We start from the raw sequence: 13,991 nt of genomic DNA, 5'->3' as shown, positions 1-13,991 counted from the left end.
AACCGAAGACTTCAGGCTTTGTAGCGCAATATACTAACCACTGCACCCCAGAGGTAGCACTTGGAAACTTTGTGTTAGAAGTCAAATAGGGCGACTGAATACTAAATTAACATCATTCCTCCGCTCTTGTATAGGATCGCAGAGAAAACCGAGAGTATGCTGACGTAAGGAATTTCCAGTGAACATCGTTTCGCTTAATAACACCGGCAACCACCAAAAAAGAAAAAAAGGCAGCGGAAATGAAAAAGAAAAAAATAATTGCTGTGGTACTTACCGCATTCTTTTCCTTGAGCCGTCTCATGGCCTCCTCTTTCGCCTTCTCAATGACTTCATTTACGAACTTGGTGGCCACTTCCATAAGCTGCGGGTCGCTCTTAAATGCATTGATTCTCTCCTGAAGGGTCTCCTGACCCTTCGCTTTCGACCCATCCACCATTAACGTCGGCCGCTCGGCTTGATCCTTTCGGCCAGAATTTTGGTTAGCTTGCCCCGTAGACTTCATAGCTGCCGCTGCACCTTTCTGGCTAGATTTCACTTTACTTCTATCATTCGGAGAACACTTGCCCTTTCCCTCACTACGCACTCCCTCCCCCTCGGCCACCGTGCTCATAATAATCCGTCACTTGCTTTATCGAGGGATGTTACACCAACATCCCCCCACGTCGGCAACACGCACTAGATCTCCCGCTTTTATTGACCGTTTCATGGACCCGAGCGGGGACGGTCTTGTTTCATGTCGGTGATCTTGTGATCCACTTCTGAAACGCGTTGCAGCTTCCTGCCTACGGGCGTCACTGGACGAGTCAGACTGCCACACTTCGCAGACGACGCGGCTACAGCGAGCTGGCGGGCGAGCCTATGCTCTAGCGCCGCCCGGCAGCTTGGTGGCGAGTCTCGGAAGTTCTCGCGGGCTGCAGAATCCAGAGCTACGGATTGACAGGGTTGCCAATCCTGCGGGATAAAGCTAACGCTAGTGAAATTTGAATAGAGTTGAGGAACAGTGGAAAACTTATATAAAGTTAGCACGATCGACAATAATGGTACAATTGATCCAAGAGTTATGTTACATTATCAACTCTGGGGAAACGCATATACTAATACTAATACTAATTTGGAATAGAATAGGACACTAAGCCAATTCTCAAAGTGATTAAGATAGGCTAATAGTTCAATACTTTATTGACTCAGACCTTTCTTTTGTTTGCTTGTGAAGAAGTTTATTGAAGGAGTTGAAATTTAAATGTAAATTATCGTTACATTTCAACCCTTTATTCTTTATGTTTTCATTATCTTTTAGAACTCAATATCTATGTACATAAAAATATAAATATAACGATTAACTTTGTAGTTTTACACGATTTAGTAACCAATAAACAAATTTATGATTTTGTGCTGCCATCTATGAACAAAGAATACAAGCTTGACACTTTACGTCCTAATTTCATTGTCAATCTAGAGGCCACCAATGGGAGAAGAAGTGTCTTGAATTCACATATTTTAGTGAGACTAGATTAGACTAGATTAGCAACTAGACTGTTCTTATGGGAAATGTTTACAGTATAGCTGTATGTACTTTTCGACGCCATAACAGAGGCATATCGAGAAATTGGTCGGTGTCTCGGTTGGCCATTCAGGCTCTGATTGTAGATGTTGCGACCATAGGCGTGCGGACGGGGGGGAGGGGGGATACTCCCCCTAATCCCGGACGTTCCCAGATTATTCCACGAAGGGACAAGCAAGGTATTTTTCCGTGGCATATTGCCCCGATAATAGTGTTGCCCCATCAAATAACATCATTTGAATTTGAAATTATCGTATTCCTGCGTCCCCATTACACAATAATTAATGTGAATTACTATGACTGAAATCAAACTATACGCGTGAAATATACGTTTTCGAAAAGGGAGGTGTGTCCATCATTGCCCCCCCCCCCCAGACGTTCCATGCCCCTATATTACGTATTATACTTTCACCTAGAAATTTAGTGTACAGGAATCTAATTGCTGTTATTAAACCATATTATACTCTTAAAGAAAATTAGGGTAAGTATTTTCAAGTCGATGAAAGTTCAAAGCAACTACAGGGGAAGGTGGTGCTGTGGTGCAACCACAAGGGGCAGAGGTGCATTGCCTGATCCAACCCTTGGACGGAAATTAGTTCAAGGGGGCTAAACATAGAAGTAAAAGAAAGCAAGACTAGCAGAATCTACGAGTAGCAGGACAAAACGATACTCAAGATGGAATTAGTTTTCACGTCTTTCTTGAATTATTTCTCCCAGACGGCCAGGAACACCTGCAGGGGGCACAAAGGGGCAATTGTCCCCTTGACTTCAAATTTTATACAAATAAAAATACATTTCGCAAAATTTTCTTGCTCGCTTCGATCGCAATGTCTGCTTTTCTTACAGTTTTGTCAAGTCCATAGCCGTAGCTAGGGAGCGGCGGCGGGAGTTGTCTCTGGGCGCCAAACAATCTGATTGAGATAAATTGTAAAAGAGAATGCCATGGTGCCAGTCCCGTGAATTTTTTGTGCGCTCTATTAAATCAATACTGTTATCAACTTGCAAAAATTTGGATCGAAACATTTTCTTGCTCGCTTCACTCGCTGTTTCTCTCTTTTCTGTAATGCATTGTAAATTACCAGAGGGACAAGTAAGAACAACTAAGTACTTCAGACAGTTGCTGCTAAAACAGTTTGGTTTGGAGGAAAAGGAGTGCGTACATTTCAAAGACAATATACATCATTTTTTGCTGTTGGTTTGTTATGGGGCGGATGAATTGATTACGTTTATATATATATATATATATATATATATATATATATATATATATATATATATATATATGTATGTATGTAGGATATGTATATATTAAATACATACATAGACACAAAAGCACAGATACCCATCAATGCAATAAAACTAAGACAGTGAGATAAAATGAGGTATTTCTTTCCCGACTGAACTTTCAAAACTTTTGACCCCTAATCAGAGGGTCTGCGCACGCCTATGGTCATGACCCCCTGCCATTTCTTTTCTTGCAATGAGTATTTTGATTATCCACATATAACGACATTATTATACCAAATACAACATTCTGTATAAACTCTCGAACTTCTGATCTAGGATCTATTTCCTCAACTTCCTTGCCCTACCACCTTCCACATTTTTTTCTGCGGCGTCGCTATTGTACTTGACCAGTGGCAGCGATTGGGTTTAAAATCGGGGGGGGGGGGGCAAGGTACCAAAACTGGGGGGAAGGACAGTTTATTTCCCTTCTTAGATAAGGTTTAGCATAGTGCGGGGACAAAAGTGGCAAAATGTATTAATATTTGGAGGGGTGCAACTGCCCCCCAAATCGTATTTGGTACTTTTATATTTAAGTCGCTTTCTTTCTACTTTTAGCTAACCGCGACCGTAGACGCGAGTGGTAGGTACTTAGATGAAATCGATAAAAGGGCATTCACAAAGGATCACGCATGGTTATGTAGGCCAGGGTTTGAACCTTCGGTGACTTACTGTTCGAAAGATTGTCAGGTATACATGAAAATTTCACGTGATTAAATTTTATACTATGAGATCCTTGGCTAATGTGCAAAACTTACGCTTTCAGTTTGTTTTAACGTTGGACTTTTAGCGACATCATCGAGAATTCCTGTAATTTCGAAGAACTGCTGTGGTATTCGGAATTCTGTAAAATTACTTCTGCCTATAAACCCTTCTAGAGTATTTACGTGCAACTTCATGTGGTTGTCTAGATATTCGTAGTAATTTCGTGGCTACATAAGCCGTTTTCAAACAGCGAAAGAAAGACACGCGAAAATTCACGTGAATACTCCAGAAGAAATTCTAAACAGATATATTTTTTTCAGACTTTGGAATACCATAGCGGTTTTTCGAAACGAGAGGAAATGGCTTCTGGCGCCGGCCAGAAGTCCAGCGGAGCCTCAATAGATATTTTCTGTCACTTTCATAACCATTATTTCGAAACCGATCATTTTCCATCTAGACCTTGAACTTCAGATATCGAAATTACCGCGAAAGTAATTTCTCTTGACTGAATTTGCTTCTAAATGGATAAAATGGCAAGCTAGATACAGGTTCATGCATATTTAGAAGCACAATGATGCATATGTAGTATTTTATGTGATATTTAGATTTTCCTGCAAATGTCAACACGCACATACATATTCTGTCAGCAACACTGCAAAAATCGTAAATTGTGAGTGTGCTTTGGAAAACATTCTAGCAAAAGTATAAAATGTTATTTCAATATAATTTTGCCCTCATAATTTTCCAACACTGAGGTTTGTAGAAGATTGGACCACTCCCGACAATAAATTCTCGCAACGTACGTGACAACCTCTAGAGATGACGCCGAAAATTACCAACTTCCAATTAACTTAGGAGGCTAAATCATTCAGGCCCTCAAAAATTGGTACTAATCAGCCACTATCTCAAACATGAATGGAAGATAGTACTTTGAATGATCAGCGTATCTCTAGACTCTAGCTGGAAGATCTACATAATAAGAGAGATGAAGAAGATGTGTGGAGAAGGTTGTTTAACTTCGTAAACCGTTAAGTCAATTCCAAATATGTGCAAGAATACTTAGCAGAAGACCTAGATGAACAGATCATGTGTGAGCATGGGAGAGTAAGCAAGAATGTACAGGATCATTGTAAGATACCTGTAGACAGAGTTGCAAACTTCTCAACCGTAAAAAAACCGTACGTGGACCGTATTTCTGTCTCCAGAACCGTACAGTGCACAGGTGCATGGTGAAAGTGGGAGGGGGGGCAGAGTGGCCACTTGTCCCCTTGAGATATCTGGAAAAAGTTAATTCGAATGGTAGCGATATTTATACAAATAATATTGTTTTCTGTGATTTACAGGTTGTAAGTTACAGTAATTAAGTACCATGTCCAACAAAATAAGGAGAGAACGTTTTTACCAGACATTATCATGTTGACTGCCGTAACTAGGGGTCTTCGGGATATTGAAAAAAAAACTGCCATTTTTTTCAGACTAGGTCGGGAAATTTTCGGGACGGGAGAATTCCAGAAATTATTTCTCGAAATCGGGATCTGACCATGACAATTCACGTGCCGTCATTTTGAATTACTTTTTCTTTCTTTTTCAATACCCCTCAGCACGTATAAGAGAGCAGATTAAGCTGTTTCTGTTTGCCATAAACAATTTATAGACACTTATGAAAATGAAGCAAGGAGAATCCAGTTTCAATGTAAATAGTGGACTCAAGTCTGAACACCACCAAAGCATTTTTTAATTCAATTTGAATTTTATGACTTGTGAAATAATAATAATAATAATAATAATAATAACTAGAAGGAGAATAAAGAGTAAAATATAAGTTTCTATGGCAAGATGTGAAATGTTACTCTGCCCCCCCTTTCCAGAGAAAAAATCCCTCTGGCGCCCTTGGTATGTACGGAATTCTTGTACGTCCATGGATCAAGACCTTCGATGAAGCATGAATATAATTTTTTTGACGTGAAACTGGAACTGCAATACAGTAAAACCTCGTTAATCCGGACTTCGCTTACTCCGGACAGGCAAAAGGCAAAGGGAAAAAAAGCAGAATGTGGCTAGAAGTCAACAAGAGAACTTCCCAAACAAAAGGCTGTTAACCACTGATGAAATTCTGTTTCCCGCAGACTTTGTACTGTAGTGTATAGTGTATTTAGGCCTATGTCCATTAAATACACCATAATAAACGTGTTTTGTTGTTATAAATGTAGTTTTGATGCACTCTCTACTATTCTTTTAGGTTATTTCAGTTAATCCGGACTTTCGTTAAACCGGTCAACTTATCCCCCCATTAGTCCGGATTAACGAGGTTTTACTGTATATGTAAATCGGCTGTGTGAAGTACGCTGTTAAAGTTCTTTCTGTTCAGAAGGTGTTCCGTATTGGCATATTTTGAATGTGGTGGGATATATTTAATGCTCGTTGCTAATTCTATTCGATAGGCTAGATGTAAACTTTTTCTACAGGAACGAGCATTTAGCGTGCTGTCTCAAATCTTGACAGTATGTCCTTTTGGGACATGATATCACCGTACATGTAGCTTAAGGAACACACAGCTGGCAACGCTGCCTGTAGTAAATCCCAGTCGGTCTTGGAAAATGCTGAGATGAAATTGGCAAGGATGGTCAAGAATGGATTGATCCTCCCGCCAGGGGAACACGAAGGGAGTTTTCCCAAAGTGGGACCAGTGAGGAGATAACTATGTTTTGTTCCCCGTCCAGTACTTGCTGTTAATAAAGAATTTTTATTTTAAACTGTTTGACATAAAAAGACAGTGCATACATGAAATGAACCTGAAAGTCACCACTACTAGGCGTGTCTGTCCCGTTGGTTACACACACACGTCCAAGCGGTCGAGTTCGGTCCATACCTTTTGTAGCATTCCCCTCTTAATAGTCATCACGATGGTCAGGATTTTGTTGACATGTCATATTTTTTTCGTCATATTTTCTATTTTTTGAGTTTTAGGCAATTTTTTTGTTTTACGTCATTTTTAGGTTAATTTTCGCGTTTTAAGGCTCCTTTTCTGGTCTTCGCTTTGCCTAATAGCAAATAAACGTAATGTAATTGTAGGAACAAAGCAACATGCCGATCGACAATAATTCTACTGCAATAATTCTGAATAAGGTGAGATAGTTACAGATTAGTATACCTAAAATTTACGTACACTTTGTAATTTCAGTTCTAACGTTACAGAAGTAAGAACTGTGACGTACTAACTGTAATACTCTGAAATGAAGAAAAAAAGTATTTTGTTAGGTTATTCTATAGATCATTCTTCACATATTTTTAGGTCAGCAAAATCCGCGTCCTGGTGTACCGAAGGGGTGGTTGGAGCCGGTCATAACCCCCCCCCCTTTTGGTCCAGTATTTCTTTTTTTTTTAAAAATAACGCCTAAGGTAGAAAAAGATGGTAAAATGAGGTTTGAGGCATGTAGTGGTTGGATTGCACTTTAAACTGTAGGCCCAGTCCCGATTGGTTTATCTATGTATAAACTGGACTTAACGAACTCAAACGAAACAGACAGACATTTGCAATTCGAGACGAGACCGACGTACTGCTAAGTCTAATCTCCTTCCCTTCTCGTCAACCTCGCTTCCACGCAGGACACCCTGGACTACATTTTGCAGACGAACGAGATTCTGGCGACTGGCACTATGGCCAGTATAATTCTGTGTGTTGTCCTGTTTTCTTGTCCTTATGTGTGCTGATTGCCCGTTAACGGAAGTCAGAAGATTTTAGTTATGCAACATTAGAGTTGTTATGTGTAACGGTAAGGGGCTGGACCCCGTATAATGTGACGGGTGCAAAATAGCCTAAGTGCTGATGCACCCAAAATTTTAAAATGAAAATCAAATTCCTTCCCTTCTCGATACCAAAGCATATCAGAAGCAACCTGCTTGTTTGTTTCCTCTTCAATTTCCAACAGACTTTAAAAAAGAAAAAAAAATCCTCGGGGCTAGAAACTTTGTATGCAATCCATTGTAGTTGGACAACAACTGAAGTTCGAGCTGGGTGTTACGATCGATATATAAAATTCTGGAACAAGTAGTTGAAACGCGCGTTGTAGGCCACACATTATTCCGCTTATGTGCTGGGAAAATGTCGACGCTCGAAGCATGCAATTTCGAGAACAAGTCATTTAGTTTTTCAACCGTGCGGTCCTGACTATGCACGTAGAGTGCGAAATCGTCAACAGAAAAAGATGGCACACGCACACACAATATTACATTCTAAAAAATTGCATTCCTTTACATCTCATTTAGATAGTACAAATTATCCGAGATTATTGTATTAAGACAATTAAGAGCACTTTTTTAATATTTGTTTGATCTTTGTTTTCTATTAATATTTTGCAATAAGACTTTCGTACTTATTTCTTATTTTCATGTTCTCCTCTATTATGTACGTACAGTCAACGGCAAAGATAATGGTAGGCAAATTGTCCACTGCTATTTTGATTATTTTTTTATTCTACATCCTGTGTTGTTTTAAGGAATTAAACTAAGCTCACCGGACAAAAAATTAGTCACCCCCTGGATACATCACTCTAAGACCGAGTAACGCCACCTCTGGTCCTGATAACCGCCTCGGCGAGGTAAGGAGTCCACAAGGTTCTGCAGGTATTCCACATCCAGTTGACACCACTCGCTGATCAGAAGATCACTAAACGCCTCCAAATTGGCGTGATTCCAATTTCATCATTTCACCCGCTGTCCGAAATAGTCCCACAAATGTTCTATGGGGTTAAGATCAGATCTTTTAACGGGCCAGGCGAGGTGCGATAGAGTGCATGAGTGTTCATCAAACCACTGACATACGCGTGCTGTCCTGTGAACAGGGCAGTTGTCATCTTGGTAAATGGGGGTGTCCATAGCGTGCGCATCATGAAGATGTTGACTGAAGGGAGGCACCTGATCACCGAGAATGTTCAAATAAACATACTGGTTCATGTTCACGGTTACCTGAATGAGTGGACCCAGTGCATAGTAAGAAAAACACCTCCAAAACATCACAGAACCACCCCTTGCCTGAACTACACCCTCCACACACTGCGGATGAAATGCTTCATATGACCGTCGGTGCACTCGATGCCTTGCTTCACTTGAAAAGAGGCAAAATCGCGATTCATCAGACCACATTACATGCCTCCAGTCTGCCACTGTCCAAGTTCGGTGTTGTCTGTCCCATCTCAGACGTGCAACTTTATGTGAGCAAAGTCCTCTTTCGAGGTACCCGACTCCATATGTCCATGGCATGAAGTTCTCGTCGCAATGTTCGCTCGGAAATTGGTTGGGATGGACCTTCATTCACTGACTGCAACAATTCCTGTCAGCTTTGAGACCGATTGTCATTCACAAGACGTGACACTCGTCTCCGGTCCCTCTGGATTAGGATCTCTTTTCGACCACAGTTCGCACGCCGTGTTTCATTGCCACCAGTGGTACACCATTTCTTCTACACACGTTGGACAGTTCATGTCGATACACCAACAAATCCGGCAACTTTACTCACTGTGTGACCATTTTTGCCACTCCGACACATCCCTGGCTTTGCCCATCTTGACACACTATTTCCGTACTGGACAACGTCTTCCGCACTCGACGTTACTGCTATAGTCACACAGCTCTGATCCAGACACAATGCACCACGCCACTCCTCTGCAACGCCATCTGTAGGGGCAGCAGGAAACCACCTTGCTTTTGCGCAGGGGTGACTAATTTTCTGTCCGGTGAGCTTATGTTGGTTCGAAGCAGGCATTGCCCTCTGCTTATTGACGTCATTATTGTCATCACATTGTGTAATACAGACCGATAGAAATTGGTGGTGGACAATTCTCCTACTGTTTCTTTCGCCGTTGGGTGTACATAATGTTCTAATTACACGCAGTCACCAGCACGAAAAATGGGACACTTAGATCCTGAAATCGAGGCATTATGTGTGTTGCATAACTCTACGGCGATAAAAGGAATTTAATAGCACATTTTCCATTGACCGCCTAGATTTAGGCAGCACACATAACGCCTTACAGAGAAGCGAGTATTTCAGGATCTACCCGTCCCATTTTTATTGTTGGTCACTGTACATCTAATGTGTCTGTTAGAAATCAACTTTTTTCCCGCCAAAAATTGATGTAATATCTGAATCTACCTATATCTGCAGCAGGGTGGTATTTGTAGGGGGGTGGTGAGGGGGGAATTCCATCCCTCTGGATACTTGTGTCCCCCTCTCTGATTTATAAATTATATCCCTGTGGGGGAATGATATTTGTGGGGAAACAACAACAAATAATTGGCAATTACGTTTCTTTCTCCCACTTTACAGTTCAATAGCAACACTGTTCTGTCAGACAACTGGAAGCTCTATTTGGAGAACGTAGATGTGGCCTCAAGCACTGTTATATTCCTGGAACTGAACTGGTGGCGGTAGAGTGTTTTGATCAAATGATCGGTTCTGAAAATTTGCAAGCGTACCTACACAAGAAGGCAGTAGTAGAAAAGGGGCGATTTCCCTTTGATTGTTAGTGCCTCCCCGATAGCGCAGTGGTAGCGTCGTTGCCTTAAATCAAGGGGTCCCGGGTTCGGCATATAGTGGTTCGAATTCCACTTTAAACTGTAGGTCCAGTCTCGATTATAGCCTTTCTGTGCATAAAGTGGACTTAAAACAACAATTCAATCAATCAATTCAGTCCTTTTGATTGTTGGTTGCCCGTGAAAAATTTAACAAATGGAAAATTACACGGCCATGGCTTGACGTATCTTGTGATGTAGCTACACATACATAATCTTTCAGCAGCAATGAGTTATAAAACACATGGGCGTGTTGTAAGGTGGAAACATTTGTTGGAAATATTTTTGGGTTTCAGAATGCGCTGTCAAGTTGGTAGCAAGCTAAAACATGACCAAAAATACAGAATAATCGATATTGATTTCATTCTCTTGATCAGTTCTGTAACAACAATTGATCATGAAATTACGAACACAATAATGGGCGTTAGATTTATACTAGAGCTCTCGCCACGAAAACAGTCCAGTCAAGGTCACGCCGCTCACCTACAGTGTTGCCAATAAGCAACCATTTCAAACGACGAAATCAACCACATACACGCAAACGCGCAATGTGTAGACCGAGCAGCTTAAAAGATATCTGGCAACCCTGGAGGGTCAGGGGTGTGGAGGAGGCAAGGGGAAGCTCCGACCTTGACTGGACTGTTTTCGTGGCGAGAGCTCTAGTAGTGGTAATCGCTATTATCTTGTATTCTGTGGCGTTCCAGATTAATTAGGCATAACTTGGCTGTGTCACTTGCCGGCCTAACAATTTTCAGAATTAACAAGTTATTGGAACTTGTGTTAAGCTCCCGGGACCTGAGAAGCAAGTTAATGAGTAATTTTTATCATTTCGCAAATGTACAGTAATTCAAAATTAGTATTGGGCGCTCTTTTTGTGGGTTAGAAAACTTTTGGATTCACCCCACCCCACCCCCAAAAAAATTTGATCAAGTTCAATTCAGATCCCCAAACGTTAGGTCCCACACTAATATTCTTGGGGTGGGTGTCAAAATCTTATTTTAAAAACTGTAGGCCCAGTCCCAATTAGCTGTTCTGGTCGTATAGTGGACATTTTCTTTCTGTCAAGACACAAATTTAAATCAGAAAATTTTCAGCACTTATTAAAAATATGTTTTGTTCAAAGCTTTTTTTTAAAAAAAGTTGAATGGCATCAAACGAAGTGTGGAGCGACCCCTTTACCATTTAAAATTTATGAGATACCCCCTGCAACTCCTATCCTCTGGCAGCCACAAAACATATATGTATGTATATTATATAAACATTATCTCAGTGTCACTAGACAGTAGAATTTCCACCCCACTGGAAATTTCTTAAATACCACACTGGTCTGCAGTGAGTGGCGTATTTTGGCCGACGGACAGGCGACAGTTGTCGAGTGTCACTTGAGGATTTCACCAATCGAACGTAGGCTTGCGTACTCTTGTATGCCGCTCTGCTGTGAAACTTTGCTTTAATTGATTCATTTCTAAGTGACATCTGTGGCGTGTGAAACCTTGCTAATAGAGAGAGAGAGATAGAGAGAGAGAGAGAAGAAGAAGAAGAAGAAGAAAAAAGTGAAGGAAAGAGAGCAAGAGAGGTGGGGGAGCACAAAACAAACGCAAAGAGATATAGTCATTATCCTTTTGTTGTCAAGTCAAAGATAATTGCTTTGTTGTTACAAGAAAATTTGCCCCTGGAATTTTTTAGTGGAGGAGGATTTCTTAGGATAAGGACGTCGGTGGGGAAATTTTCGCACTTACTATTCATGTTCCGTACGTATCTTCCAGACTTTGGGTCACGGTCCTCGAACAAAGCAACTACAGAATACAAGTCTTATTGCAACATGAAAAATAGTTGCTAACTTGAAAATGATGTGTACGTAGGCGCCGACTCCATGTTAACGATGTGGGGGCAGAGCCCACCAAATAATTTTGCTTAAGTGGATCTAATGTATTATTTTGCTTCTCTTGTAAAGTTTACTCTGAATTGTGCCACATGAACTTAACTTTAAGTACACATTTGAATGGTACTAGACCATCAACTTAGGGGGGCTGAGACCGTTAAACCATCAACTTGGGAGGGGGGTATGACCAGAGACAGCAAAACACATGACTTATTACTATATACCAAGTATGTAATTATGAGTATTTGTTAAAATTTTTACTAAAAAAGACGATGTTCATGAACTAGGGTAGTGGATTGGACGTTCGTGCTCCAAATGGCTCTCGCATGACATTCAGAACAAAATCATTGATATATTTGGGAGATCTGTTTTGCTCTCCATGGTAGCAGATATTAAAAGTCGGGAATATTTTGCTATTCTGGTTGACGAAACTTGTGACATATCCATCCGTGGACAATTAATATTCTGCATTCGAACTGTGAATAAAAAATTTGATATTTTTGAGGAATTCATGGGCTTTTATGAGATTCTGAACACTGAGGCCAAAACTTAAAAAAGGGAGAGAGTGATCAGTGATCAGATACCCCCAATAATTTTGACAAGTCGGCGCCCCTGCATGTGTATATACTATACGTACATTGTCGGCTTGCCCAAAAGGAAGCTGCGACAATAGGCGAAAAAAACAAAGAACATTCGTAAGAATCAAACCATACTCTCCAATTTTAAAGGAACCATGGGGTGGAGACAGAGCCGGTGTTGTGAGGAGAACGAGAACATGTATCTGAAAAATCGAGAGACAAGTCATTACGAGGCGACACAATGCAAAATATTGAGAAAACGGCCCAGTCCGAGTGAACAGCAAGAGTTTTGGATTTTTTGTTTTAAGTCCACTGTTTTGCACAGAATAGGCTAGCCGGAACTTGACCTACAGTTCAAAGTGAAATCTGAACCACTATCAACATCCACCGGGGATTGAACCAAGAACCCCTTGATCACAAGGCGCCGCCACAAGGGCGGCGAACCAGCAATGGCTATGTGCAATTTGTCGTGCCACTCCGATATGAAAGGTTGCATTTATCTCAGAAGGTTAGTTTCCAAGAGGCAAATACTACCCGTTGCTTCGCGGTTGACACTTCAGTCTGCAAGTCTCTTAATGGAGAATTCACACCTAAGCGACATGTGTCGTGTGTCACTTAAAGATTCCGCCAAATGCGTGTAGGCCTGTGCAGAGTGTAATTCCGCTACCGCGTGCAACGTTGCTGCCGATTGGTTTGTTCCCAAGTGACACGTGTCGCTTATCGCGTCAGTGTGAGAACTCCCTAAGGGAGTTCACACGACAAAGTAGCAGCTACATACCACATGCTTCTTGGAACTGCAAAACATGCTATTGTTACTATTATTATTTTTTTTTTTTAATGCGTGAAAACAAATGTAAACATTCACAGCGAACAATCTTGTGAAATATACGACCAACAAACGGCGCTGATGACTAGAGGGACTCTTATGAAACTACACAACCTGAAAAATAGCTGGGAAACTTTGAAGGGCAATGAATTGCCCTATACAATACATTCATTCGTTGTTGGGAAATAGTGTTGTCCACGGGACGAGACGGGACAGGGTTTTAAAAATTCGAGACGAGACGAGATTGACCATGTGTCATGAGACAAACTAATATTTTCGAGACGAGACAACATTTCCACGAGACGAGACAGGCCAAAGTCTCGTCCCGTGGACAACGCAGAAATCCAAGTGTGAGAGAAGATGCCCAAGCTATGTGTGTTTTCAAGTCAATTACAGAGAGGGGATGATATAGACGAATTCATAAGATAGCAAACTTGAGTGCACGCCATTTTCCCTCTGTTTTTAACTGGATTCTCTCCAAGTTCTTGTTGTTATAACTTACTGTTATAATCGTTTTCCATGTGGATGAGTCGCATACACCTCTGGAATAAGGGAAACTACTATATTTATTCCTTTCTTCTCTCC

The 13,991-nt window shown here is 41.1% G+C and overlaps 1 protein-coding gene across 1 annotated transcript in view; it reads right to left on the bottom strand.

The window, feature by feature from the left end:
• LOC145984956 (uncharacterized) overlaps nt 1-797 on the bottom strand; it is a 136,891-nt gene extending 136,094 nt beyond the window's left edge. Inside the window, exon 1 of the mRNA XM_083118391.1 lies at nt 275-797. Coding sequence (XP_082974517.1) covers nt 275-610 — 336 coding nt within the window. The 5' untranslated portion in view covers nt 611-797. The remainder of the gene's footprint in view (nt 1-274) is intronic.
• Between the last annotated feature and the right edge of the window lie 13,194 nt (nt 798-13,991).

This window comes from Lepisma saccharinum, chromosome 3 (assembly GCF_977018435.1).
Source record: "Lepisma saccharinum chromosome 3, izLepSacc3.1, whole genome shotgun sequence".
In the NCBI taxonomy this organism is placed as follows: Eukaryota; Metazoa; Arthropoda; class Insecta; order Zygentoma; family Lepismatidae; genus Lepisma; species Lepisma saccharinum.
The sequence above is the reverse complement of the archived record's forward strand: the minus strand, read 5'-3'. Positions and strand labels throughout refer to the sequence as shown.